General features: G+C 32.3%; 1 protein-coding gene across 1 annotated transcript; it reads right to left on the bottom strand.

The window, feature by feature from the left end:
* LOC147071260 (cyclin-dependent kinase-like 4) lies at positions 1-26,585 on the bottom strand. The gene is made up of 9 exons (XM_085948217.1): positions 26,512-26,585; positions 14,104-14,293; positions 7,458-7,577; positions 6,513-6,678; positions 4,915-5,022; positions 4,424-4,566; positions 3,466-3,561; positions 2,616-2,753; positions 1-891 (listed from the first exon to the last, which is right to left on the bottom strand). The coding sequence occupies exons 1-9, from the start codon at positions 26,577-26,579 to the stop codon at positions 769-771; spliced, it is 1,152 nt and encodes a 383-aa protein (XP_085804343.1). The 5' UTR covers positions 26,580-26,585; the 3' UTR covers positions 1-768.

Raw genomic sequence — 26,585 nt, 5'->3', positions numbered from 1 at the left:
CCTAAACAGAACTGACTAACTTGTTTATAAATTGCAAAGTTCGTGGCGATTTATGACATGAAGGCTTGAGAAAAAACCAATCAACGTCATCCAATCTTTGACAGGCCGGCTTTATCTTGGCTATCTGGTCGGACATTTCAAATAGTTTCCTCTTTGCCACGGTTTTGTCTGTGCGACAGTTAAATAGTTAAAAAAAAATTATCTCTGCCATTATTTGGTCTTTTGTAAGCTAGGAAAGATATGCAACCATACTTCTAGCCAACGTTCCGTAATTAAATCGCTATGTGTTGTAATGTAAAAGTCTTAAAACAAATAAATGTGTTTTTTTGAACGCATGTAAATAAATTCTGTGTTATAATTATTGTCACTCAAACCTCTTGTAAGGAAATCCATAGTAGGTTTTCTGCCATATATTTTAAAGTAACCCCTAAACCCAGCGGTATTAATAGGTAGATACTGCATATTAGACCTCTATTACCGATTGCCATTTCATGTTATTTTCTTACACATTTCATTCATTTTTACCGGCGGCAAGATATCAATTATCCAGTTAGTCAAGTTATCAAGTCAGCAGTGTCATGATGATAGGGCCAAATCTTCCCATTTCCTTTCTGAATAAGTATATCTGTAACATTATTACAAGGATCTAATAAACATTGTTAAATGGTGAAACTACTTTGTTAATTGAATTCAATGACTGAAATGAAAGGTGATTTATTAGTTTTATTGTTTTTGAGATCTTTTCTTATTGAATCCATTGAAACTCAGTCATATCGTTGGCAGATGATCCATTTTGTTTGAATTTCTTTTGTTCTTTGCCTGCTGCAAACGTGTGTCTTGATTTGGTAACTGAAGCTGTGGTAATGATGTTGTATTCATTTGGACAGGACCCTGTAATAAAAAAAAGGAACCATTAAAACCAAAAACTACAACAGTAATATTTCACTGAAGACTTCCTAGTTATTAGTTAATTGTTATTTTAGAAATCTAGCTTTTTTGTAATTTCCTATCGAAGAGTGGCAACTTGATTGCTGTATATAAGATTGTGTAGATAATAATTTTATAAGTGAGAAAGATGCAATTGTTTTTGAGAAAGAATTGTGTCAAAACACAGTTCGAAATTAGCTAAACGAACACGTAACTCCTCATCTGCCATCTGTAATTGTTCCTGTTTTTATTTATTTCAATTCCATGACAGTTGTGAAACCTAATTAGCAAAGATATTACCATCCAAATGACAAAAGAGAGTTAATTGCTATAGTAACTGAACGAGGATATTGAAATATTCGTCCACTGTTAATGTTAAATGTATATCTACTGCCGTATCTTGCGAAAGAATTGTTAAACCACTCGTATATGTGTTAATCAAGTGATGGATAATACTTGAAAAATTATTTCTACAGTATTTAGCACTTCTCACAAAATTTGTTTGCGGAAGCGTTTCAGTGAAAAATTTCAATTTTTATAATGATATTTTCCTTCTTTTGCAACACACATGGAACCACAAGCAACATACAATTTGGCAGACACAGCGTTAGAGAAAGGTAAACTATTTATGACTGAAAAAGCACTAATTGATGAATACAATGACATTCGAATTTTAGGAAATTTCAAAAGCTGATAGATAATATTATTATTAAATTATGTATGTTTTAAATACTATGACATAAAGCCAAAATCAAGTCTGCTAAACTGCTCTACTTGATTTAAATACAGTTAAATAAATCAATTTTGTGGCATTAATTAATTGTGTACATATTTCTTTACATTGTTTAATTCCATCGACCAAAGGTACTTGATGGAATTTGAATTTAAATTCTAATGGATTTATGTTTTGTACTATTCCATTTGAGTCGTTTTTTTCGACCCGGGTTTCGCCTTTCGGCATCTTCAGGCACTGTGTACACTCACCAAAATGTAAATATACACTGACAACGAATAGAATTAATTCTAACTTATATCATAAAAATTAATACAATAAAGTAGGTAAAAACTTTATCACCTACCTATTAAGTCAAGAATCACAATAGAAAATATAACAAACAAATTATGAATATTAAGTATTATTATATTATAAAAAACCCCTACCTTATCATCACTCGATGAGCGTATAAATTGTCAAAACCTAATAATAGATCGTAAGTAATTATAAACAATAAAAATACTACACTCTAAAGGTGTAAAATCGTCCATTCTGAAAACAATGGTAACATATTGGGAATTTAATGGAGTTAACTAATGAGATAATTGTCAAGATGGATATTAAATGGCTCACCACTGATCTCTTTTAGTGTTAGTATAGTATTTATTATATGTGTCGCTGAGTTTCAAAACCCGCTATAACACTTTTTCATTATTTTGAGAAAATCAATAAAAACTTTTTGAACTAAAAAGGTTTTTGAATGTTTCAGTAGTGTTATAGCGGGATTTGATAGACACATTGATTTTGTTTCATAAATGACAGTTAATCGTAGCGGATTTTGAAAGAGGCGATAAAATTTTCATGTAGAGATTTTTATAACGAATCCAACGATATATATATATCTTAATTATTTCAAAAAAGTGTTATAGCGGGTTTTGAAATTTAGCTACACATATAATATATTTGATTTTACCCTTGACTTGTCCCTTTTCATCTTTTCAAATTCTTCCATCTCCGAATCAGGTAATCTGTAGTAGAAATTCTGGAATAGTGAATGTCGGAGTAGTTGTTCACATGTCCATCGTCGGACCGGATCTTTATCTAAGCATTTCTGAAATTGAACAATTTATTTTTTCTATTAAGTCAAGTTAGACCTACCTGAATTGCCTGTTATACCCAACAATACTATATAGAATTTAGAAAATGCGGTGCCCAAGGCAATCATTATTTTTGAGCCCTTTCGAACCATCACTACAGGAAAGAAAATACATAATGCTGTATTTTATTCTTGGTATTTAATTTAACATAAGCTTTTTGCACTTTAACAACAGCATTTTGTTTGTTCGTCAAAGTAGTCTAGTGTCTGAAAAATTACGTTTAAGGGTCAACTCAAGAATGAGATTGGCGAGACTTTTATGTGTAAACAGTTATTATTGCGATATTTTAACATACACACTATCGGTGTAAGTAAATCCATGCACGTGTACAGGCACTATTAGCACCTATATGTAATTTAATATATGTTAGGTATATAACCAGTCCGAATAAAAGCAATATTTGAATTATTGAAGTGCACCTATATTAGCGATTGGCAATTTATGGTTTTTACTTATTTATTGCATTAAAAACAAATGGTAATCAGTACCTATGTGCATCAATTGTAAAAAAAATAGATCTGTTGTGCACTACTAACTAATAGAGTCAACGGTTGAGGCCCCTAAACTTGTGAACCCCATGCCAGCGGCTCCTCCTGTCTCCTGATATGGTCTGAATATACTAAATTCGGAGCAATAATTATGACAAAATAATAAAAACTTGTTCACCTCTAGAAAGTCTTGCATATTCCGTTCATTTGAATATCTCTGTGGAATTTTCTTTGATAGCGTTTCTATGCTTGAAGGTTCTGGTAATGACATCCCCTAAAAATCAAATAAAAATAGATTTTTAATACCTACTTATTATTTTAGATATATCAAAGAATTTGGACTATAGGTACGTAGTAGGAATCTTATGAACGTGTCGCTTACAACATTTGATAACAATTTGATTTTTTTTTAATAGGTATAGTCGAAATTGGTAATATATAAAAAACAATATTCTCCGCGCATCAGTAATTTGATATATGAAGGTAGTGTTAGGATCAGGTTGAATCGAAGAAGAAAAAATATTTAAACGTCTAGTTTATTTAAATCTAAAACACGTACAAAGACATGGCTAGATGTGGCGAGTCAGGATATGACAGTGCTGATCAAAGATAGCAAGTAAACATAATGAAAAATGATGATGTTGTCATTAGATGTCATGTGTCATTCAATGCACAAGCGTATGCCCAGTATTACCATCGTAGCGGTGTTATGAATGAAATACAATACGTATTCCCGATTCACTGCAGTAACTTTTGTAAATGAAAAAGAAAATGGCGGCCGACTTACTTACCTACGTACTTTTATATAAATTTTATGTGATTCTTCATCTAACTAACGGCGATTTGTTGTATAAAAGAACATTTTTGCTTTTACTTTTAGTAGGTAGTCAACGGTTCTTATCTCAATGCAGTGCTGCCATAGCATATACATGTCAGAGACATGTTTAGTATGAATTTACAACAAATAAATTTGCGATGAAAAATTATTTGTTTCGTTTTTGTACATATAAAAGATATGCTTGGAAGAACATCATCTTTGATTATTACAGCATTTTTACCATAATTTAGGTAATATACATTGATTATTATAGATTATAAAGAACATTATTTAACAATTGCATATTTTAAAAAATCACCTGGAAAAAATCATTTTGGGAGAAGATTGTCATATGTCTAGGTAAAAGATCACCTAACGATCTTCGGATTAAGTATAGCTGGTCCATGTCACTCTTCCCTGGCCACAAAGCCTCTCCAGATATTAATTCAGCGAAGACACAACCTACAAATACATTAAACGGCCACATTATTTTAAATGAACAGTGGCACCTATGAATAAAAACAATAATTATTTTTAAGCACATTTTTCCACTACAGGGAACTGCAAGTTTTTAAATAAAATTTGATTCACACAAAACAGCATAATGAATAAAATAGTTTGTTGCCGAAAAGCGTAAATTTATTATGAAATAGTTGTATTTTGAAGCAGCATTAAAAGTGCCAAGGATCCACGAAACCAGCATTCTGGAAACTACTCTTTTAGAATGATGGCAGTGGTTACGGAATGGGTTCATAATCTCTGCTTAGATGTGATGATGGGACAGAACATTTTTTTGTGTAGCAAACTTACCAATGGCCCAAACATCAACAGGTGTACTGTACATTGTATCCCCAACAAGCAGCTCCGGCGCTCTGTACCAACGTGTTGCAACATAGTCTGTATAATTTTCTCCAGGACCTGTGATAAGAAGAAATATTACATATACATAATAAGAACGAAATTAGTGAATACATATTGTTTGTCAATGCATGACCATAATAGATTAAATCGCAGATCAACCGGGTCTAAAAGGTCTGTGTTCATCTTTAACTCTGAAGTCTGGACATTAACTCAGTAAAATGAACAAGTCGTGAATAATCAGGTATGTCAACATTTGAAGAAGGAGATACAATGTTGAGCAATATGGTCAGTATGAAGATGGGAGCGCAGTCCAATCAATTGAGAATGGTAGAATGCACTGTATGAATGATAATGATTAATCCAATAGGGTGTAGAAAAACAGGTATATCAAAATTAAAATATAATTTTATATTAAAAATCTTGTCATTCTACATAGCTAAAATATTATTAGACGATTCAGCGCTACTAGTGACACCTTCTGGATGCCAGAACAATAAGACGATTGCCAACTTGGTGCTGAAGAAGATGAAAGACATATATGAAAAAATATTTGTTTACTAATATATTTATTGTATTACAATGGCCAACAGTGACGTCCAGTGGGAGTAGGCAGATTGAGCGTCGCTTGGGGCGGCAGTTACTCAAAGGGCGGCAAATGAGAGTCATTTGGTATATAATATATATATATATATACAGCTACCTAAACATAGTAATAACGAAAATATTTTAAATTAAAAATTCAGCTCGCTGGTTGGAAACAAAATTGACATAAAAAGTTTAACAAGACTATTTTTTGTCGTGTTCGCGATGTCTAGTTTACTTCCGTTGCCCTTCGACGTCCGCCGTCGAAACTAAAGATGCACCTCTCCCCCTCTTACCGAGTGTCCCACCTACCGCTCCTGGTTCTATTGAAGTAGCCATGCAACACACTTTTTAGATATTGTATGATACAATTAATATAACCACAGTAAAAATATTGTATAAAAAATGGGGCGGCATTTTGGCGCTGACTAAGGGCGGAATTTTGTCTAGGGGCGTCACTGAAGGCCAAGTGGCTTAAGCGTCAGCCTATAATGTCGTGGGTCCCAGGTTCGAATCCTGGGTCTGGCATGTACACGTCATATTGTCTTTCAATTTGTGTTTAAGTCAGAGTATGGACCTAATAGTTTGGCAAGTGGCTAACATCCATTTCTCGTAAAAACAAACATCTGTTAATACAAACCTTCACTCTGTGGAGGCCCATATGATCTTATTAGGAACGGACATGGTAAAAAAATTTAAAATTATAGAGTATCATCTATTTTAGAAAATATTGTCGATTTGTTGAAGTGTTTAGGGCTTATTAGATAGACTTCTGTTACGCACATACATGCTATTTTTCCCTGCAAATGAACATCATCATGCATTTCATTGTTATTTATCAGCACCAAGATGGCAGTAGACCAGTTGGAAATCATCCAGTTGTGTTAACGTCCAAATGACGTTGCCAAGTTAATGGCATTAAATCATCTCATTCCCAACTGAAATTACGATAGAAAATATCTTACTTATCATTCTCGCAAAGCCAAAATCGCAGAGTTTGACGACTCCTCTTGAAGTAAGTAATATATTTTCCGGCTTCACATCTCGGTGTATACAATTGTGCTGATGACAATACGCCACTCCCTGAAGAGTTTGCCACGTGATCTGCTTCGTTAATAGTTCGGGGCATCCCTGAAACAATTGAGGATAAGTATTAAATGATAGATACAAGGTATTTACATCATAACAAAAAAACTACGGCTATTAATAGGAAGAAATGTCAACAGAATCTTTTAATAAAACGCCCACGGTGGCCGCGCGGCTTAAACGTTGGACTATGACGCCGTGTGTCCCAGGTTCGAATCCTGGGTCTGGTAAGTACACATATTGTTTTTCAATTTGTATGTGAGTCAGGGTATGGACCTAATAGGTTGAGCAAGTGGCTGACATCCATTTCTCGTAAAAAAAACAAAATCTGTTAATACAAACCTCTACTCTGTGGAGGGCCATATTTTGATATTCTTAGGATCGGACATGGTCGAAAAAAAAAATATATATGATAAGGGTAGGCCGACAAGTACCATAAGCAACTACGGGAACGTGTCTACCTACCGGATATGACGGTATTGTCCGATTTTTAAAACCGGTATTTCGGTATCGAAAAATACTAGGATACCGGTTTTAAAATACCGGTATTGCAATCCCTAGTTACAGCTGATGAAGTTAAAAGTTATCGTATGGTATCTTCAGAGCAGACCAATATCCCTCTTTGAGTCTTCTAGCGCCCCCCTAGGATCTGCAGCACCACTTTGGGGACCTGTCGTCTAGAAGCCTTAATCTAATCTTACAAGCTAACAAGAAAAATTAAAATAATAAAAATGGCAGATTTGACTAATTGTGTTTTATTGCAGTTTTCAGATATGTATATATCTCAATATAATTATTACACATAGAGAAAAATCTTCACTTGCCTGTGGGTATTTTTCCAGTTCATGTAGGACAGTATGATCACAAAATTCAAACACCAGGTGGAGCTTTCGTTTTCTTCTAAAGACTTCTATGAGATTTACTAGATTGGGATGTTTCAAATTCTGAAAATAAAACGGAAGTAATATTTTTAATTTATTAATAAATCAGTTTCGGCCGACTGCCTGTATTTATTTGTGAAGGTCATTGGACCCGTTTTTTCCTGTCTTCTCGGAAACGTGGAAATGGCAAGACGGAAACGAATTGATAGACAATTAGCTCTTTATTTATTTAAATTCTGATAAATAGTATTCTAATGCAACTATTAGTGTCATTAAAATTTTACGAATCGCGTTACTTTTAAAAATAAATGACAAATATCGGCCCTGTTTTCGAAATCGACCAAAATGACTCTCACGCCACAATGGCCGTAGAACTTAATAATAGTTTTGGAGATATAGATTGTATGAAAGAAATGTGTAGAATAATACTTTTAATTGATTAATCTTCCACTTTTTTTAATATCAGAAAAATAAAGATTTTAAAGCCATTTTAGTTTGAGCATAAATTAGCCAATTTTGAATGATTTTTTTCTCACAAAATAATATATACTGCACAGTATTTTTTTTATTATAATAAACATTCATTTAATACTATAAATAATAATCAACATGAAAAATAAATAAAACCCCATAAATTCGGTATAATTAGTGACGCTATATTACCAAAACACGTTTAACGTTTCAATGTATTTATCCTCTTTTCCGACGTTTTAGAAATATAATACGATATAATATAAACAGCCTTAAGATGAGGTAGGCAAGGTTCGAAGAACTTTTTGGATATAACCTAAAAAGTATTATTTTGTATTAAACAATTTTACACATAAGAACAACATACTTATACAAAAAGCGTTGAAGAACTGGAGAATTGTATTGAAAATATATTCTCCACTTCAGATTTTGAAGATATCGTATTGTTTCCCGATCGCTGTATTTACAATTCCAGTCTTGATACTGAAATTTCCGAACGAAAACATTGACGCAGATGTTGCAATCGATTCGTCAGAGGTTTTAAAAAGGGGCATCGAACCAGTCACACAATTAAATTATACCGAAATCTTATAAAGCGTATTTTTAACTAGTTGGCTATAAAATATTAACCTGTAACCACTCGATTCGCGCCAATGTGTTTTAACCTAAAGCTACGTACACCCTATAATTACGACAAATTTAACTAGTAGTTCTTATATCAAATTGCGTTAATGTTGACTATCGGTTTTTGTGTTTTAAATAAAGGTATCATTAAGTGCCCTAGTAAAGTTACTAACCGACACCCAAATCTCACCAAATTTTTAGTAATAACGTACTTGCACTTGCTAATAATTTAATAAACCATTTTTTTATTCAACGAATAATTCATAATATTTGGCAATGCAACATTCTATATATTGAATATTATAATAATATATAAGTATTAATAATTAAGGCAATAATTATTAATGATAAATTAATCATGAATCCAGTATTTATAGGATTAAGTCACGTCGGGCATCGCATTTTTTTCAAAAATGATTTTTTATAGTAGGTACTTTTTCCAACCATGTCCGATCCTAATAGGATCATAATATGTGCCTCCACAGAGTAGAGGTTTGTATTAACAGATTTTGTTTTTTACAAGAAATGGATGTCAGCCACTTGCTCAACCTATTAGGTCCATACCCTGACTCACGCACAAATTGAAAAACAAAATGTGTACTTGCCAGACCCAGGATTCGAACCTGGGACCCACGGCGTCATAGTCCAACGCTTAAGCCGCGCGGCCACCATGGGCGCTTACCTATATAAATATCTGAGGTGTTTTAAAAATATTTATACTTATTGTTTTGATTTTTAAAAAATATGTTTACATTGTTTGTTTTTGTTTAATCCCTTTGTAAAAAATTCTGTTCGGAATTACAATTTTTTGATTATGTATTGCTCGTGCATGTATTCATATACGTTCACGATCTCTAAAAATAGGTACCAATTTGAAAATTAAACAGAACTAATTCGAATGAAAAATATAGGTGTTTGATTTTGTAAATTTCCGTTTACGAAAGGTGAATGTATCAAATTCACACACAAAATGAAACTCCCGCGCTTTTCCGTCATTATTTACTCATCAAACATTATTTTGATTGATCGCCATCCAAAAAGTCGTGTCGATTTTTCATTGTTGGATAAATGTCAACAAACCGCGGCCGAAGTTGATGTTATAAGTTTGTTTTCCACGAACATAATCTTTTTTATAAATCTGATTCGCTTTGGAAGGATTTGTGTACATAAAAATTATCAGCAGGTACCTAATAGGTTTATCGTTATTTCGTACAATGGCCTTACAAAAATAATATTAAAGTGGCCATTGTTGGTATCGTTACCACGAAAAATGTCGCAGGAATTTAAGACACACGTGAGGTCGAAAATAAAGAATTTGGATATCCAAAGTTAAATTTTATAATAAAAAATAAATTGAGAAGAAAACTGAGAGATAAATAATTACAAGATAAAAAGAACTTTTTATATACAACGTTTTTAAATTTTCTGTTGAATCATATTAACTTGACTTGACTAGTTTAAACGATCAAAAAAATTTGTACTTGATAGAAATAATACTGAAATGTCATTTTGACATTTCATATTGATTTCCATAGTAACGCACGTATATATTAATAATTTTGTTACTAGGACCCCAGACCCCTAGCAACCAATAATGGTGTCGAAATAACTTTTCATAAAAAACAGAATTAACTGACAATGAATTCAATTCTACTTAAAGATGACTAAAAGTATTAAAAAAATGCATTGGCATCGTGTTATGATATATTCTAAAAGTTTCAATTGTCTAGCTAGTCGGGAATTTAGTTAAAAATCGATACTGGATAAACAACCACCGGACAAATAAGAATACGAGCTAATAAAAACGTTGTAATAAAATTAATTAAACCGTCAAAAATTGAAATCTTTAGTGTAAACTTTATGTGCCGAATATATTTTACCATATAACATTAGAAAACAATCAAATGATTATGGTTATGATTGGGCTACCCATATTTTTTTTCTAAATTATAGCTAAATATTATGTATTTTCTCTATAAATGTTTTTTTTAACTGAATAGATGGCGTTTGGTGCTACAATTATCGAACTCTTGTGTATGGATCAGAAGATACGTACATAATACAGTACAAAGGGTGGAGGTAGGATGTTAAGATCTGACAAAAATAGTGCACACTAAAATTTGTCATTTGTTTTCATTGAACTAAGTTACTAAGACTACTAAATTGCAGATAGTATTGGTTAGTTTTTTTTAAATCAATAAAACCCTGCGTAACCAAGCGTAATAGATAACAAATGTTATTTTATCTCTAAAATATCTAAAATTATGCCACTAAATCATTCCTACACTATTTTAGATATTTTATAGATAAAAGAATGTTTTTTTTTATAATATAGGTATTATAGTTTGGTTTAGGTAGGGTTTAATAAATTGAAAACTAACCAATACCATCTGTAATAATACGTATTCTGTTTTTTTTTTTTACCAAAACCTTTAATATTGTGACAAACGACTACATACACATATATTTAACTTTAAGAGCAATTATGTTCCTTTGGACGGTTTCTTTTATTTCCGCGAAGTCTACTCTAATGCCGCCCCCGAGCAGTGCATAACCTGCCTCTTTAACAGAACGCCTCTGTATCCGTACCAACGTATAATAGTGTCGATCGCCGTCGCCTATTAAAGCCGGAGGGCTAAATCTAATTGGTTCGTCGATAAGATGATAATCAATGGCTAGTGTGCCTTGGAAAGTACATTAAATGTACCTACCTATGGTAGATTTATTTTCTGGCAATTTCGTGTTTCAATAATATGAATAATGTTCTTGAAGAAGGTATAGAAACTGAATGAGTAAACTAATTTTAATACATTACCCTATTCGGAGTGAAATTAGCATACATGCCACACGATTCATCATATTATAAATATACATACTGAAAACGTTAGAATTATTTGCCATCGCAAAGTTTGTACCTGATTTGTAATAATGTTATGTAAGCAGATACTAGGGGTTGCAATCCCGGGGTAGCGCTGTATTTGTCGGTCAATCCCGGGTTGTATGATTTGTTATATAGAACATAACCTATATTTCTCTACTAAAGCAATATAGGTATTTAAAGTGTACACCGCGAGAAATTCCCGAGGACTGTTAAAATGAATAAATATGTACAGACAATCTTAATTCAATGCGCTGATGCACGATCGCAATGATACATTTGTATACTTTGGCTATTTTCTTTAGGCAGTAAAAAAAGGGTTGATTTCTCATCGCTACAGTGACAAACATTCACACTTTTCTTATATATATGTAAGTGTAGTTTATCTTAATTGAAATTCAGATTGGCTAACGTGAAACTAAAGAAAAATGTAAGCATAAGTGACGAGGCACACTGCAAGAAGCCTGCACTATGCTGTGCGCAAAGCAAAGTGTTTTTTACGCCTGTTGTGCCACGCACGCATCGTACGGCCACTCGCAGTGTGATCTGTGAAAAGAACATGACAAGTTTCTGAAAATATTATGTTTTAAAATATAAGCATTGTGATTTGAATCAATAAAAATAACACACATTTAATCATGGTAGTTATGCATTTTTATGGACCTATTGGGTTGAGCAAGTGGCTAACATCCATTTCTCGTAAAAACGAAATTCTGTTAATACAAACCTCCACTCTTTAGAGGCCCATTTGATCATTTATTATGATCGAACATGATATTTATAACAAAACTGGTTTCGTAAAATGATATAATTTAGGAAATACCTAAATACGAATGATGAAAATATACAACTAAAATTTTATTTGTTTATTCTAATGCAATGTCTTTCCATCAAGCAATAACAGTGAAACAATTATAATATTCAAGTCTTTGTAACTTTTTTGAGGATTTTGTGGGTCGGTTTTTGCAATGGACAAGTTTTTATTTTATTAATATGATCTAAAGTCTATACACACCCCATTACTTATATATATTTATTCGGTACATACAAGCAATGAATAAAATAGGCCAACATTGAATGTGTTATAATGTTAAAATGCTAATCCCGGGATTGCACTCCCTAATAAATACATACCCTACATCAGATTTGTTTTCCGTTACGGTAGCATAATATAGCATGTAACAGGAAACTTGGCATTTTCGTGTTGGGCGGACAATTTGCATAACACACCACTAAATCTAAACATCTAAAATTAATAGCACCCTGCATATAAAATTATAGCACACCTACCAACTATACGGATATATTAATTAAACTTATTTTTTACACAATGATTTTGCGAAAATGATTATCGTTGATCGTGTATGAAAAAAATTATAGTTTAGATACTCGTACCTACGTATATTGTACCAGTTTTTGTACTATTAATTTATTGAATTACAATTGTGGTTGGATAATAAACATTCACGAGGCCATACGTTTGGATATGAAGCATCACAAGTGGTTTACGCCTGGGAATGTCTCAGGAGCAGATGCTCAAAAGTGAGGTCGCCACGCACTCAAGTGTGGGAATAATTTACAATAATAGATGATTATAATTAATTTACATATATAAAAGCAAAGCTAAAACAATACGGACATACTAAACCACGTAAAGAGATTTTCACGTCCGCAATAAGACGACGCAATTTTTTTAAAGCATTATATTTGGCGTTTGTGGCGACCAGGTCAGACAGTTGTATGGGCTCAACAGCTAGTTGGACCGGCTTGAGCATCCCTTTCCTTTCGAAGCACATTCTCGGATATTCCCAGAGGATGTGGTTTGCTTCCTGTAGTTCTCCGCCACGTGGACATGTTGGTCGGGTGACAAGTCCAAACTCAAAGAGCTTGGCAGCGAATCCACTGTACCCAGTCAAGAATTGACTGGTGTGATGGTCAGGAGTAGGTATATATTTATAGTATACCGACTATATTTTACTAATATAAATTAAATTAAAGGTTTAATGCATTTTCACTAGGCTGTGCTGCAAGTAGGTTGGCACCCACATGCTCAGCGTAGGTCAAAATGGAGCTTTTATGGTATATTCAGAGCTTATAACCCTGGACATTCCTTAAACGTTTTAAATAATCTATTTATATAATTTTATATATTTATTTTAAACATTTGATGACTGCATAAAGTATTTTTATTACATAAAATACTATTCTTTTAAACCTCTCGCTCTAATGTTTTAGAATATAGTCATATTTCGTTACATCCGTGTGCAGTGGTGTTAATATTTTTAAGATTTATTAATTTTTAAACGCATTTAGAAAACCATTAGTAAAATTAATGTTAACATTATAAAGTGACATATTTACGATAAAAAATTATATTTAATAATCTTTGTGATCCCAAATTTGACAAAAATTAGGCATATTATTTTTAAATAATAGGCACGATTAACGATTTAGAATTATCTTTTAATAGTTTAGAGCATCTACCTCTCATGAAGATGAGATTTTTTCGGGAACGGCGTTAAACAAGTAGTGTATCTGTTATTGGTATACAATCCACACACTCTCTAGGACCGACCCTGTCTTTACTAAGCACAATGTGAAAAATTGTCCACTCACCTTTAGCATTCGAATTTCCCTGAGGGCAATCTTCCTTATCAGAGGGTCGTCTTCATTCTCGACGAACTTCTTTATTGCGACAATCTCGCCCGTGTCCCGGTTTTTGCATTTATACACCAAACCATACGATCCTTCTCCAAGCTTCGATATCTTCTCATATCGTTCCATCAGTCGGCTACTTGCCCTGGACCTGAAAATACTGCTGACGGCGATCATTTTAATAAGAAAAACAATTAGTATTCGGAAGATACTGATTACTATTCTAATATGTGATCAGCGCTCGAAATGGAAAAGTTTACGAACCGGAGCGCTCGAAAATTTTCTGAGGATATTAACATGGTTATCAAATTTTATGGGTATTTTATAAACATAAATGTGCTAGATTTTTTGTTATATGGCATATCTGGCTCAGACGGTCAACATATTTTAGCCACGAGACGGAGCGATAACTTGACAGATTCTACGAACCGGAACGGCGCTCCGGTGCGTTCCGTTCCATTTCGAGCCCTGTATGTGATAATGAGACTCGTAGATGTGTGGCGTACTATATTATGGACAGTGATAACGAATGATAATGATGGAAGTCAAAATGCATGGCACCGCAAGCTGTTTGATATAACATTATAACGCGCTAGTAGGTATAGGTAGAGTTGGGTTTCGGGAATTTCCCGACGGTAATTCTCGAGAAATTTTCGAGATTTTCCATCCCGTATCTCGAGAATTAAAATTTTTAACATTTCGGGAAATCCCGGATCTCGAGAATCTTTTCTCGGGATTCGGGATTTGTTTATTATCAAATATTAATTGAAAAAACGATTTTCTATTTTAAAAAAGTGGACAGAAAACACAAAACCTTCAAAGACTGATCGGGGCATTTAGCACAATTAAGCCAACGTCGACTCAAAATGAGCACAATTTTTGCAACATCGGAGAATTTCGTGTCTCAAAACCGTACGTGATTATCAGACGCAACGATTGACAGTCTGTGTTTTTTGAAATTCCATTTTAATAAGTAATGTTTTGAATTATTTTTGTTTTCCTACTTCTATTTTGTTTGGCTTCTTACATAAATTTAAAAAAAATCATATTTTTTTGAATTTGTCTGTTTTTACACTGATTTTAAGATTTTTACAGGTTTTTTTTAAATTTCCCGAATTCTCGAAAATTCTTTTCTGGAAATCACGAATCTCGAGTTTGAGATTTTCTCGGAAAATACCCAACTCTAGGTAAAGGTAAATTAGTACCTACCTATACATTTGTACCGTGTCACTATAGGCGATTCGCGGGTGTATTGGATATGTTTGCTGCAATGCCTGTTTCAATACTAGTAAACAATACCTGAAGCTCAATATACAGTTGCTCTGAGCCTTCGTAAGATGCCATGATTCGCTAACGTAAAGCAGCACCATCAGAATGGTGTCAAATAGACGGCATTTAATTTTGAGCGAGTAAAATCGCGAGTCCCATACACTCCGCATCCAGTTGAATGTTGCTCCAATAATTCCCATTCGGATAGCGATCTCTCTTTGTAAAACAGATCTTTGTGACAGATACCGGGCGTGCGGTGGGGTATGACTTTAGGCTGCGAGCACACGGCAAAGCGAAGTTTCGGATTCATCCGCCAAACGACGTTTGCGTTTTATTTGCGTTTTATTTGCGAGCCGATTGCGTTTTAAATGCGTGTCAAATGCGTCAAAATTTCGACAATGCTGTCCAAGAGAAAACACGGTTTTCAAGGGGATTCATAAACGCCTTTTTTTGAAACTGCACCCTGCTGCGAGAGTATTTATCTTTCATTACAGTGGCGTACAAGGGTAAATAAATCAATATAAAATCAGTACGTAATATTGCATTATACCTACATTTATTTTCCCACTATTGCTTCTTTTGGAGCTGGACTGTTTTATATCGAAAGCGTTTTGAAAATTACCTATTGTTGAGCCTATTATATACCATCATCATCAATACTATCGACCGAGGGTACTTGATGGAGTTTGAATTTAAATTCTAATTGATTTAAGTTTTGTACTATTATTATTTATTAATACAATAAAAAAAGATTATAAGTTAATACACGAAGAAAGGGTAAAAACCTTATTACCTAGATACCTACTAAGTAAAGGATTAAGTACAAAAACATAATATTTTGAATAATTTGAATATTTGCAGTATTCTAAAAACCTGTTGTAAATACTATTAATACATTCGGTAGGTAAGCAATTTTACAAAATATAATAAAAAGTTGTGACACAGCACAGCTATGAGAAGAAGTATTTCACGAGAAGAAAGGCTCGCCATATCTATACGGTAAACTAAACTATTATTATTTATTTTGTAGTATGTACTTCTTTAATTAATTTTTTTATTAGTTGACACTGTCATCTTCTATAGATACACTAAAATGGAAACGGGTACTAATAATAATATATTGAAGTGAGAATAATGAATACCCACCTACTACTATTGATAGGTATGTGCTTGTGTACTTGTATCGGTACAAGTATATTTATATTAATTATTGTTTTTTTGTTATAATATATTAGTTGCGATTAATTGACAATAAAATTTTGATAATTTATCTATTTAGCCGCTACAGTACCATATTATTCAATTACATATTCAAAAAAAGTTGGTGGTTATGAATTCAAAACACCTTTCATAAAAAATAGATTGAAATATTAGTAGGTATACCATCATCAATACTATCAACCGAGGGTACTTGATGGAATTTGAATTTAAATTCTAATTGATTTAAGTTTTGTACTATTATTATTTATTAATACAATAAAAAAAGATTATAAGTTAATACACGAAGAAAGGGTAAAAACCTTATTACCTAGATACCTACTAAGTAAATGATGAAGTATAAAAACATAATATTTTGAATAATTTGAATATTTGCAGTGTTTCTAAAAAAACCCGTTGTAAATACGATTAATACATTCGGTAGGTAAGCGTATTAAAATGTCATTTCTCGTAAACAATAGTTTTCTCGTTGTGCAATATGTTGGGAGTTTAATAATATTAACTAATGAGAGATGTCACCAACTGTAACTACTCACTAAATAAAAAAAAAACGAATAAACAATGTTAAGGTATAGTTCGTAATATGCAAATTTAAATAATTTTTGATGAATACCTATATACCTATACCGAAAATATTTATATAAGTACCTATAGATACGTATTGAATTACCCACCTACCTATTCATATTATATGAAATACATATTTAAAATAACACCATTCTTTTGGGAAGAATACAAGTAGGTATGCATTTGGTTATATTCGATATTAAATAAGTATGTATCTTTAATAGAATCATGCCTCCGTTTTAGTAGTAGAATCTTTATGTAGGTATCGAATCTATAAAATATTTTTATTAAATTAAATCTGTTTTTAAGCGTGAAGGCTCGCCATAACTATAAGGTAAACTAAACCATTATTATTTATTTTGTAGTAAGTATGTACTTCTTTAATTATTTTTTTTATTAGTTGACACTTTTATCTTCTATAGATACACTAAAATGGAAACGGGTGCCAATAATAACATATTGAAGTGAGAATAATGAATACCTTCCTACTACTATCGATAGGTATGTTCCTGTGTACTTGTGTAGGTACATGTATATTTATATTAATTATTGTTTTCGTGTTATAATATATTATTTGCGATTAATTGATAACAAAATTTAGATAATTTATCTATTCACCCGCTACAGTAAAATCTATAAAATATTTTAATTAAATTATATCTGTTGCTCTACATTGCATGAACGCCACTGAAGCAATGGAGTAATTAATTATGTCATGCAATACGTGCCATGAATATACTACCTACCACATGTTCTTTTAAATCTTCCCATTTAGGCCAGGACCGAACTTTTGAAAGCTGAAATTTATGGGGGCGCGTATTAAGAAATATTACTGATTAACCACATAATTATGTTCAGAAAGGCCTAATAAATTTTATTTACCAATGACAAACTCATGACCAGATGAGTGGGTATTTTTCATTAAAAACTTGGGTATAATGTAAAGGTTTAAGCCTACGCAATCTGCACCTAGCACATTGTCATATATAATAATATGAAGAATGTTAAATCTCAGTCGGTTCCATGACAAAACAGGACAGTGACAAAACAGAACATGACAAAACAGAACACCTGGAGAAAACCTGGCTGTTCTGTTTTATCATGTTCTGTATTGTTATTGTTGTCGAAGTCATGATGAATTGTTTGCAACCAGAAAGATTCACTTGAATGATTAATGCTTATTTGGACTATGTCTGCATTTGCGTATAGCTAACAAAAATCCGCATGAAAGTCATTAAAAATAATTTCTACACTATGAAAATATCATCAAATTAAAAAACGCTTTCGATATAATATAACAGAATTCTATTCCAAATCAAGCAATAGTGGAAAAAATAAATATAGGTAAAATGGTAAAAAAGAAATAAGTACTTAATAATTATGTAGGTAATGTTTACATATTATATTTTTATATTTTATTTATCTTAGTTCGCCACTGGCGACAAAAAAAAGGTTTTTTTTAATTCTTCGGATAGTGCAATAAATAAATTCTTACATAATAACACTAACGGTGAAAACAAAAAGTACTAATATCCATAATAGCTATAAGTTGGCGAACACAATAAGGCACATATTGTATGACATAATTTATTACTTTAGTCCGAAAAAATTTAAAAAATCTTCCTTTAGTGTCATCAAGAATTTCACAGTGGCGTTAATGCAATGGGGAAAACAGATATAATTTAATTAAAATATTTTATAGGGTTTTTGTATATAATTTGTTAGAACAATGTAATATATTATTATACCTATTGTATCTTTTATTAAATAAACATTTAAAACATATTATTCATAAACATTTGAAATATCTCCCCTTAAAATCTGTTCATATTTCCAATAGAATATTATTGCTTAGAATTCAATAGCTACATATTAAAAAGATAGCTATTGTAATGAGACTATATCAGGTAATTTCGTGTTAGTGTACCTACTAATATTTCAATCTATTTTTTATGAAAGGTGTTTTGAATTCATAACTACCAACTTTTTTTGAATATGTAATTGAATAATATGGTACTGTAGCGGCTAAATAGATAAATTATCAAAATTTTATTGTCAATTAATCGCAACTAATATATTATAACAAAAAAACAATAATTAATATAAATATACTTGTACCGATACAAGTACACAAGCACATACCTATCAATAGTAGTAGGTGGGTATTCATTATTCTCACTTCAATATATTATTATTAGTACCCGTTTCCATTTTAGTGTATCTATAGAAGATGACAGTGTCAACTAATAAAAAAATTAATTAAATAAGTACATACTACAAAATAAATAATAATAGTTTAGTTTACCGTATAGATATGGCGAGCCTTTCTTCTCGTGAAATACTTCTTCTCATAGCTGTGCTGTGTCACAACTTTTTATTATATTTTGTAAAACTGCTTACCTACCGAATGTATTAATAGTATTTACAACAGGTTTTTAGAATACTGCAAATATTCAAATTATTCAAAATATTATGTTTTTGTACTTAATCCTTTACTTAGTAGGTATCTAGGTAATAAGGTTTTTACCCTTTCTTCGTGTATTAACTTATAATCTTTTTTTATTGTATTAATAAATAATAATAGTACAAAACTTAAATCAATTAGAATTTAAATTCAAACTCCATCAAGTACCCTCGGTCGATAGTATTGATGATGATGGTATATAATAGGCTCAACAATAGGTAATTTTCAAAACGCTTTCGATATAAAACAGTCCAGCTCCAAAAGAAGCAATAGTGGGAAAATAAATGTAGGTATAATGCAATATTACGTACTGATTTTATATTGATTTATTTACCCTTGTACGCCACTGTAATGAAAGATAAATACTCTCGCAGCAGGGTGCAGTTTCAAAAAAAGGCGTTTATGAATCCCCTTGAAAACCGTGTTTTCTCTTGGACAGCATTGTCGAAATTTTGACGCATTTGACACGCATTTAAAACGCAATCGGCTCGCAAATAAAACGCAAATAAAACGCAAACGTCGTTTGGCGGATGAATCCGAAACTTCGCTTTGCCGTGTGCTCGCAGCCTTAGGAGTAACGAGGAGATAAGATAACCCACCAAGCAGCCTCTCATCACGCTGAGAGTGTAGAGGTGACGTTAGACCAGACTCGGCCACGTACTGTGGATACCAGAAGAGAATCTCAAACTGGCTTGCCTCATCTCCAAGCCAACTGGATTCCGGCGTCCTAGAAGACCGCTAACTACTATCCTTATCTATAGAGTGTATACGGAATGCTGGTATGCTCTGGAACGAAGCAGTAAGACTAGCTAGCGACAGGGATTCTTGGAGGCGTCGTGTGGTATCCATATGCTCCAGCTAATGAGAGGACATGACCGAAGAATAAGAAGAAACAAAACCACTAAAACTGCAAGCCGCTTTTACCGTCTCGACGGTATCACTATATAGATTTACCTATTGTTATTTACAATCATACTATTACATGCCATTGCTGCTCCGATTTGAGATCTAAAGTTCTTAATTCACCTTAGTAACTGGTTTCAAAAATAGTTCCAGGAAAATACAAATTCACTCGGGTTCAAGATCGGCAAGAAATAGGGGTAGATGTGGTAATTTCCCGTCTGATTATGATATCCTGTGTTGCTTATTATAGGTGGAAAATGAAAGAATAAATGCAAATAATACAACTTTTTAGAGTAGATTCTGTGGAGTTGTTAAATTTACAATTAAATTAAAAAATCTTTGCACATATTATTAATCTTATTAAAATATAGAAATGACTCAGTAAAAGCATGTACCTAATGGATTTTCATCAAATTTCAGACTAAAATATTATATAATAATTATCTAGTAACTATATAATGAAACAGTAATGTATTTGGTAATAGAAGAGAAACAATCACAAACACACAGGCTTTGCGAAATTCAAATCACATAAATAAATTGGACCTCACCGAGATTGAACTCAGAGCCACTGGATGAAAGGCCAGCGCCTTACGCACTGAACTACGAGAGCCGCATTATTAATTAATAAATAATTTTGGATAAATTTGGGATAAACTTAAACACGTGTTAAAGTAAAACTATTTTTTGTCAATATTCAACCTCTGTAAGTAACATAATATGCATTAAAGTTTGTTATGTAAACGGAATAACATACAATATTAGTAATATTTGAGAACGTTCAAGTGGTCTTTCTTTGTTATGGCCAAAACCGTCATTAATTTGTAAACCAAATCTGACTTCAAAGTCTTGGTATATGGGGACTGGCTTTTCGTGTCCCATGCCATTCACAGCTATACCTGTATGAGATAAAGAATACTATAAAAAATAAGTCCATAAAAATACATTCACCGCATTCACGGAATAACTGAAAGAGTCGCGTAATGGTCTACAAGGACACTTTGAAATGGTAGCGTATAACCGGAAGCTTTAAGAACCTGTATATGTATTAATCGCATGGATGTACCTAGTTTCCGGCGTGAAAACCGGCAAGATAATAAAATATAATCTCGCAAAGAGGCGACTTTTTTTACAGAACGTTATAATACGTAAGTATGTATAGCATGGCCCCCACATCTTGAAGCAGGTCCCCAGGCCAAGATCTTTGTCGGGCCCCCTACCCATCGCTAGAGTTAAAGGCTGTGGGTCGCTTTACGGAATCGTTTTCTAAATGTGGTTTCAGGTAAAATTAAGGGTATAAGGTGTATTATGAGCGATTTTATTTATATTGTTAAATAAATTCATTCGATTTATTGAGTTGTCGAATATTGACACACAGCTTAGTCAATAATTGCATCACATAACTAGACGTTTTTTTTAATTTTATTATGACTTACATTATTTAATTTTTCCACTATCTAAGGAGTAATTAAATTTAAAATTAAAATTCTACAAATAAAATAGCACCGCAGGCGACTTTTTTCACGTTAGGGCAAATTTGTGATGTGTATTTATCTAATTTATCAGGCAGACCCATCACGCCGGGCCCCCAGGCTAGAGCCCTGTCAGCCTGCCCCTTGTGGGGGCCATGATGTATAGTATTCGTTGGGTTTTCTTATGTGGACGCTTCGTTTACTAAAATAAGTAGTATGTGCATAATATATAAATGTATGTCATTGTTTTTCAACTTCCTTACTCTTTGTCGGAAGTAGATACACCTACCTAGATAGATATACAACGAGTAGACAAACATTACCAACAAGTACATTATATTAGAATAATATTTACTACGCACGCCTGAGCAACAACAACACAGGAACATAATAATAAGACGTTTCCATAATAATCATTATGTGAATCGAATCGATGTTCTTCTTTTAAAAAATGGTGGGTATTCAGTTTAGCTATTACATAAAATGATTTCAGTTTAAAAGATCGCCATGCTCTATGGTTTAATTTAGTTTTTAAAGTGACGCGTTCCTAATCGTAGCTAGGTACGAATATACTTATAATTATTCAAGTCTTTTTTCAAAATGTATTTCAGTTCTTATAGTGACATTTTGGTAAGTTTTCAGCTTTCAAATATTAATAAAAATACGTTCATAACATAACTTAAGGGGGGACATGCTCAGGTCAAAATTGAGTTTTTATTGTATTTTCAAACCATGATCCTGGACACTCCTTAAACGTTGTAGATAATCTATTTATATAATTTTAAAGCCTTATTATCTTGTATAGTGATTTTAAACATTTGATGACTGCATAAAGTATTTTTGTTACATAAAATAGTATTCTTTTAAACCTCTCGCTCTAATGTTTTAGAATATAGTCATATTTCGGTACATAACTGTGCAGTGGTGTTAAGATTTTTTACATTTATTAATTTTTAAACGCATTTATAAAACCATTAGCATAATTTATTACGAGATAATTTTTGTAAAATATTCACGATAAAAAATTATATTGAAAATCTCTGTGATCCCAAATTTGACAAGAATTAGGCATTTTATTATTCAAAAAATCGGCAAGATTAACACATTTGAAGATAATTCTAAAGATATTTATTATAAGCTATGTCTTTGACCATTCAAGTGTGATAAACATCTTATGAATAATGATTGCTTTATAATAATTATTGACCTAAGAATAAGGTAGTGTTTTTTTGAAATACGCCATTTCTTTTGTCATTCCCCAGTGGTTAAGCTACAACATACGGCCGTAGCCATAAATTGACAAACCATAATTGAAGTAGGGAGTAAAATGATATTGACGCGCGTGTTTGAACATGTACCGTTTAAAAAAAAATAAAAATAAAATCGGTTAGGTAAATTCGTTTAAAAATTAATAAATGTAAAAAAATTTAACACCACTGCACAGTTATGTACCGAAATATGACTATATTCTAAAACATTAGAGCGAGAGGTTTAAAAGAATACTATTTTATGTAACAAAAATACTTTATGCAGTCATCAAATGTTTAAAATAAATATAAAGGATAATAAGGCTTCAAAATTATATAAATAGATTATCTACAACGTTTAAGGAGTGTCCAGGATCATGGTTTGAAAATACAATAAAAACTCAATTTTGACCTTCGACGAGCATGTCCCCCCTTAACTAAACATTAAAGGTACTTACTATAATTGGATACCTCAAAGTTATAATTCATTGAAATAAATATGCAGCTGGCTGAATATTTAAGTAATGTTGACATTATTGACAAGTAATCATTATTCCGAAATATTTACATGTCTTAGTATAACGCAGTGGTTTCCAAACTTTATGTTAATATGCCCCCCTTTAAAAAAAATCTAATCTTGGCGCCTCCCCCCTTTATTTCATTAAATAATACAGAGACCTTTTTAAATAGTCAACAATGTACTAATACAAAAATGAAAAAAAATATTATATACATAAACAAGGTTATATTATATTCATTTTCAAATTAATTTGTATTTCATGCGATGAATGTGCATGTTTATTAGCACAATCAATTTCAATAGTAGTCAATCCAAATTCATCATCGTTCATTGACAGATGGATTCTATCATGGGCCCCACATCCTGAAGCGGGCCCCCAGACCAGGATCTTTGGCGGGCCCACCTACCTATCGCTGAGGTTAAGGGCAGTGTGGTGCTCTAATGTAGTGTTTCCTAAATTATACACGGGAGTTATCATTTAAGTATATTAATATCATATAAATGTATCACATCAAATGTATGGAAGTGAGGTATTATAAAATTAGTCTCAATATTTTCAGACAGGTTTGCAAAGACCTTTTATATGACCGTTTTTATGTAGTTTATAACTAGCGGCCGTTTCATAAACCATGCATTTGCAAACTGCAAGCCTGCGGCTACATTAATTGTGTTAAACTTATCGCGCCTCCCTTTGCAATACTACGCGACTCCCAGTTTGGAAATCGCTGCTATAACGTTTGATCAATTTTATTGGTAGTTTTAATGCATTTGTGAGATATTGCAATTATCTTAAGTACTCTGCAAAATAGTATAGTGTAGTACCTTTCAGTATCTGTATCTATATAATATTATGGTTGCATCGTTAATTGAAACTGTGACCAAACACGGAAATACGATGTCGGATTGAAAATGCAAGAAATGCGTTTACTAAAACTGGTAGGTACTAAATTCTTGATTTTATTATACTCTTAAGGACACGGTTGACTAAATGTTGTGTGTTCTCTATTCTCCTGTGTTACTAAGTCGCACTCAACTAATGTATAATACAATAAGGCATGGCCCCCACAAGGGGGAGGGGCTGACAGGGCTCCAGCCTGGGGACCCGGGGTGGTGGGCCAATCATATAAGTGAGATAAACACACATCACTTTTTATTATTTTTTAAATGTATCCACGAAGCGACCCTGTGCGAAGCCGGGTACTTCAGCTAGTATTATTATATATTGATATATAATTAACTTCACGACCAGTTTATAGGAACTATATAAAATGCATTACCATTATATCGTACATAATGTTTATCAATGTTATTTTTTGAATTTTTTAAGTCATCAATACCAATCTATTGCACTATATTAAAATACATTTTTAATACAGTAGAAATTTTATCCCCAGAAGGGTGTTTACCGTCGAAAAAATTCCTGGCTACAAAGTCGATAAATATTCATCCAGAAGACATCGGAAAACAGCTGGAATTTTCTAGCCGCACCAATGACAGTGGCTGATAATATTGTTCATCATTGGCATTAGATGCCTTATGGTTATGTTGTGACAATAGAAGAAGTAGATTGACTATTGAGATATAATAATGATATATTTCTTAAGGAAAACTGTGTGATTATTATATAAATAATATATTATACAGATAGAGAGACACACACCAGACGCAGTGGAAATTTGTATAATTTGTAGCGATAAAATATTAACAGAACAATTAATAGTATATAGGTATCACATAGCAGTGATACATTTCACACCTTGGCAGAGACTATCCTGGAATGTATTGACTCAATCAAGGTAGTCAGGTTGACACTATAAGAGCCCCTGACAGAAATCATGAAGTATGTACAATAACTAGGCCACGTTATGTAGTTATACATCAAGCTACGATTTTGTCAAACTGAGATAATCAGGTTGAAAGATTAATTATCTTCATCAAATAGGTATTATGTATATTGTATATGCAATCGTTGCAATTGCATTTAATTAAGCACTGTCTCAAATAAACATGTATCAATAATTTTACCCGATATTTTTTAGCAGATTCATAGTTTTTAAAAATGATAAAAATTGGCCTAACTATTGGCATTCTTTTAATTAAAAAAAAATTATATATTCTTTTAACTCAAATATTTATTTCAAATACGCATGAAATTGATATCCACAATAATTTGTATTCGAAACATTTATTAACGTAAAAGTTCAGTAAAAGCTCAGAATAGTATTGTATTTTAACATTAAGTGTTAATTTTTTTATATGTGGATATTTCATACGATTCTATAATAATATACGAATTTCGTTTTACGTGATTGTGTTCAAGTAAGAAATGGTATTCAGAAAACTGCAGTTCATAAGAATAAGAATTATTTGATTATTTTATAGTGGTGTTAATATAAATATCATTCAGCAAAATCTAAATAAGTACTGAAAAATGATTTATCGTAAACTGCAAGAGTGCCTACCTACCTATCATAGTTCACATTGATTGTACATATTTGCTTATCTCGATACCATCGACAATATTAATTTAGTCGATCAATATTATTTTAGCACAATATATTTTTCACGTCACTATTTGCAACTCTGGCAACTGAAGATAATGAATGAGCAATGGAATTTTAAATTTAGAATGTTATGATGAAAATGATGAGAACGATTCAAACTGAAAATGAAATGTTGCCGGCGGTGAATATTTATTTATTATTTTACCTGCGCGGCAAAAGCGGTAAATGGTTGCCGAAAAGCCACAGTCGCTTTTCACCGAACCATTTATCCATGCAGGT

The sequence above is a fragment of the Rhyacophila brunnea genome, unplaced genomic scaffold (genome assembly GCF_057557595.1).
Source record: "Rhyacophila brunnea isolate RB1 unplaced genomic scaffold, BYU_Rbru_1.0 scaffold_20, whole genome shotgun sequence".
Classification (NCBI taxonomy): Eukaryota; Metazoa; Arthropoda; class Insecta; order Trichoptera; family Rhyacophilidae; genus Rhyacophila; species Rhyacophila brunnea.
This window is presented reverse-complemented; position numbering and strand designations above follow the sequence as displayed.

Bases quoted from the DNA above. Each gene is read 5' to 3' on its own strand.
- LOC147071260 (XM_085948217.1), bottom strand. From the start codon at position 26,579: ATGGATAAATGGTTCGGTGAAAAGCGACTGTGGCTTTTCGGCAACCAT. The intron at 4,567-4,914 runs GTAAGTTTGCTA...ATGTATTTGTAG, and splicing joins TGTTGATGTTTGGGCCATTG to GTTGTGTCTTCGCTGAATTA. The intron at 892-2,615 runs GTAAAATCAAAT...TTTTTATTACAG, and splicing joins TGAAAAGGGACAAGTCAAGG to GGTCCTGTCCAAATGAATAC.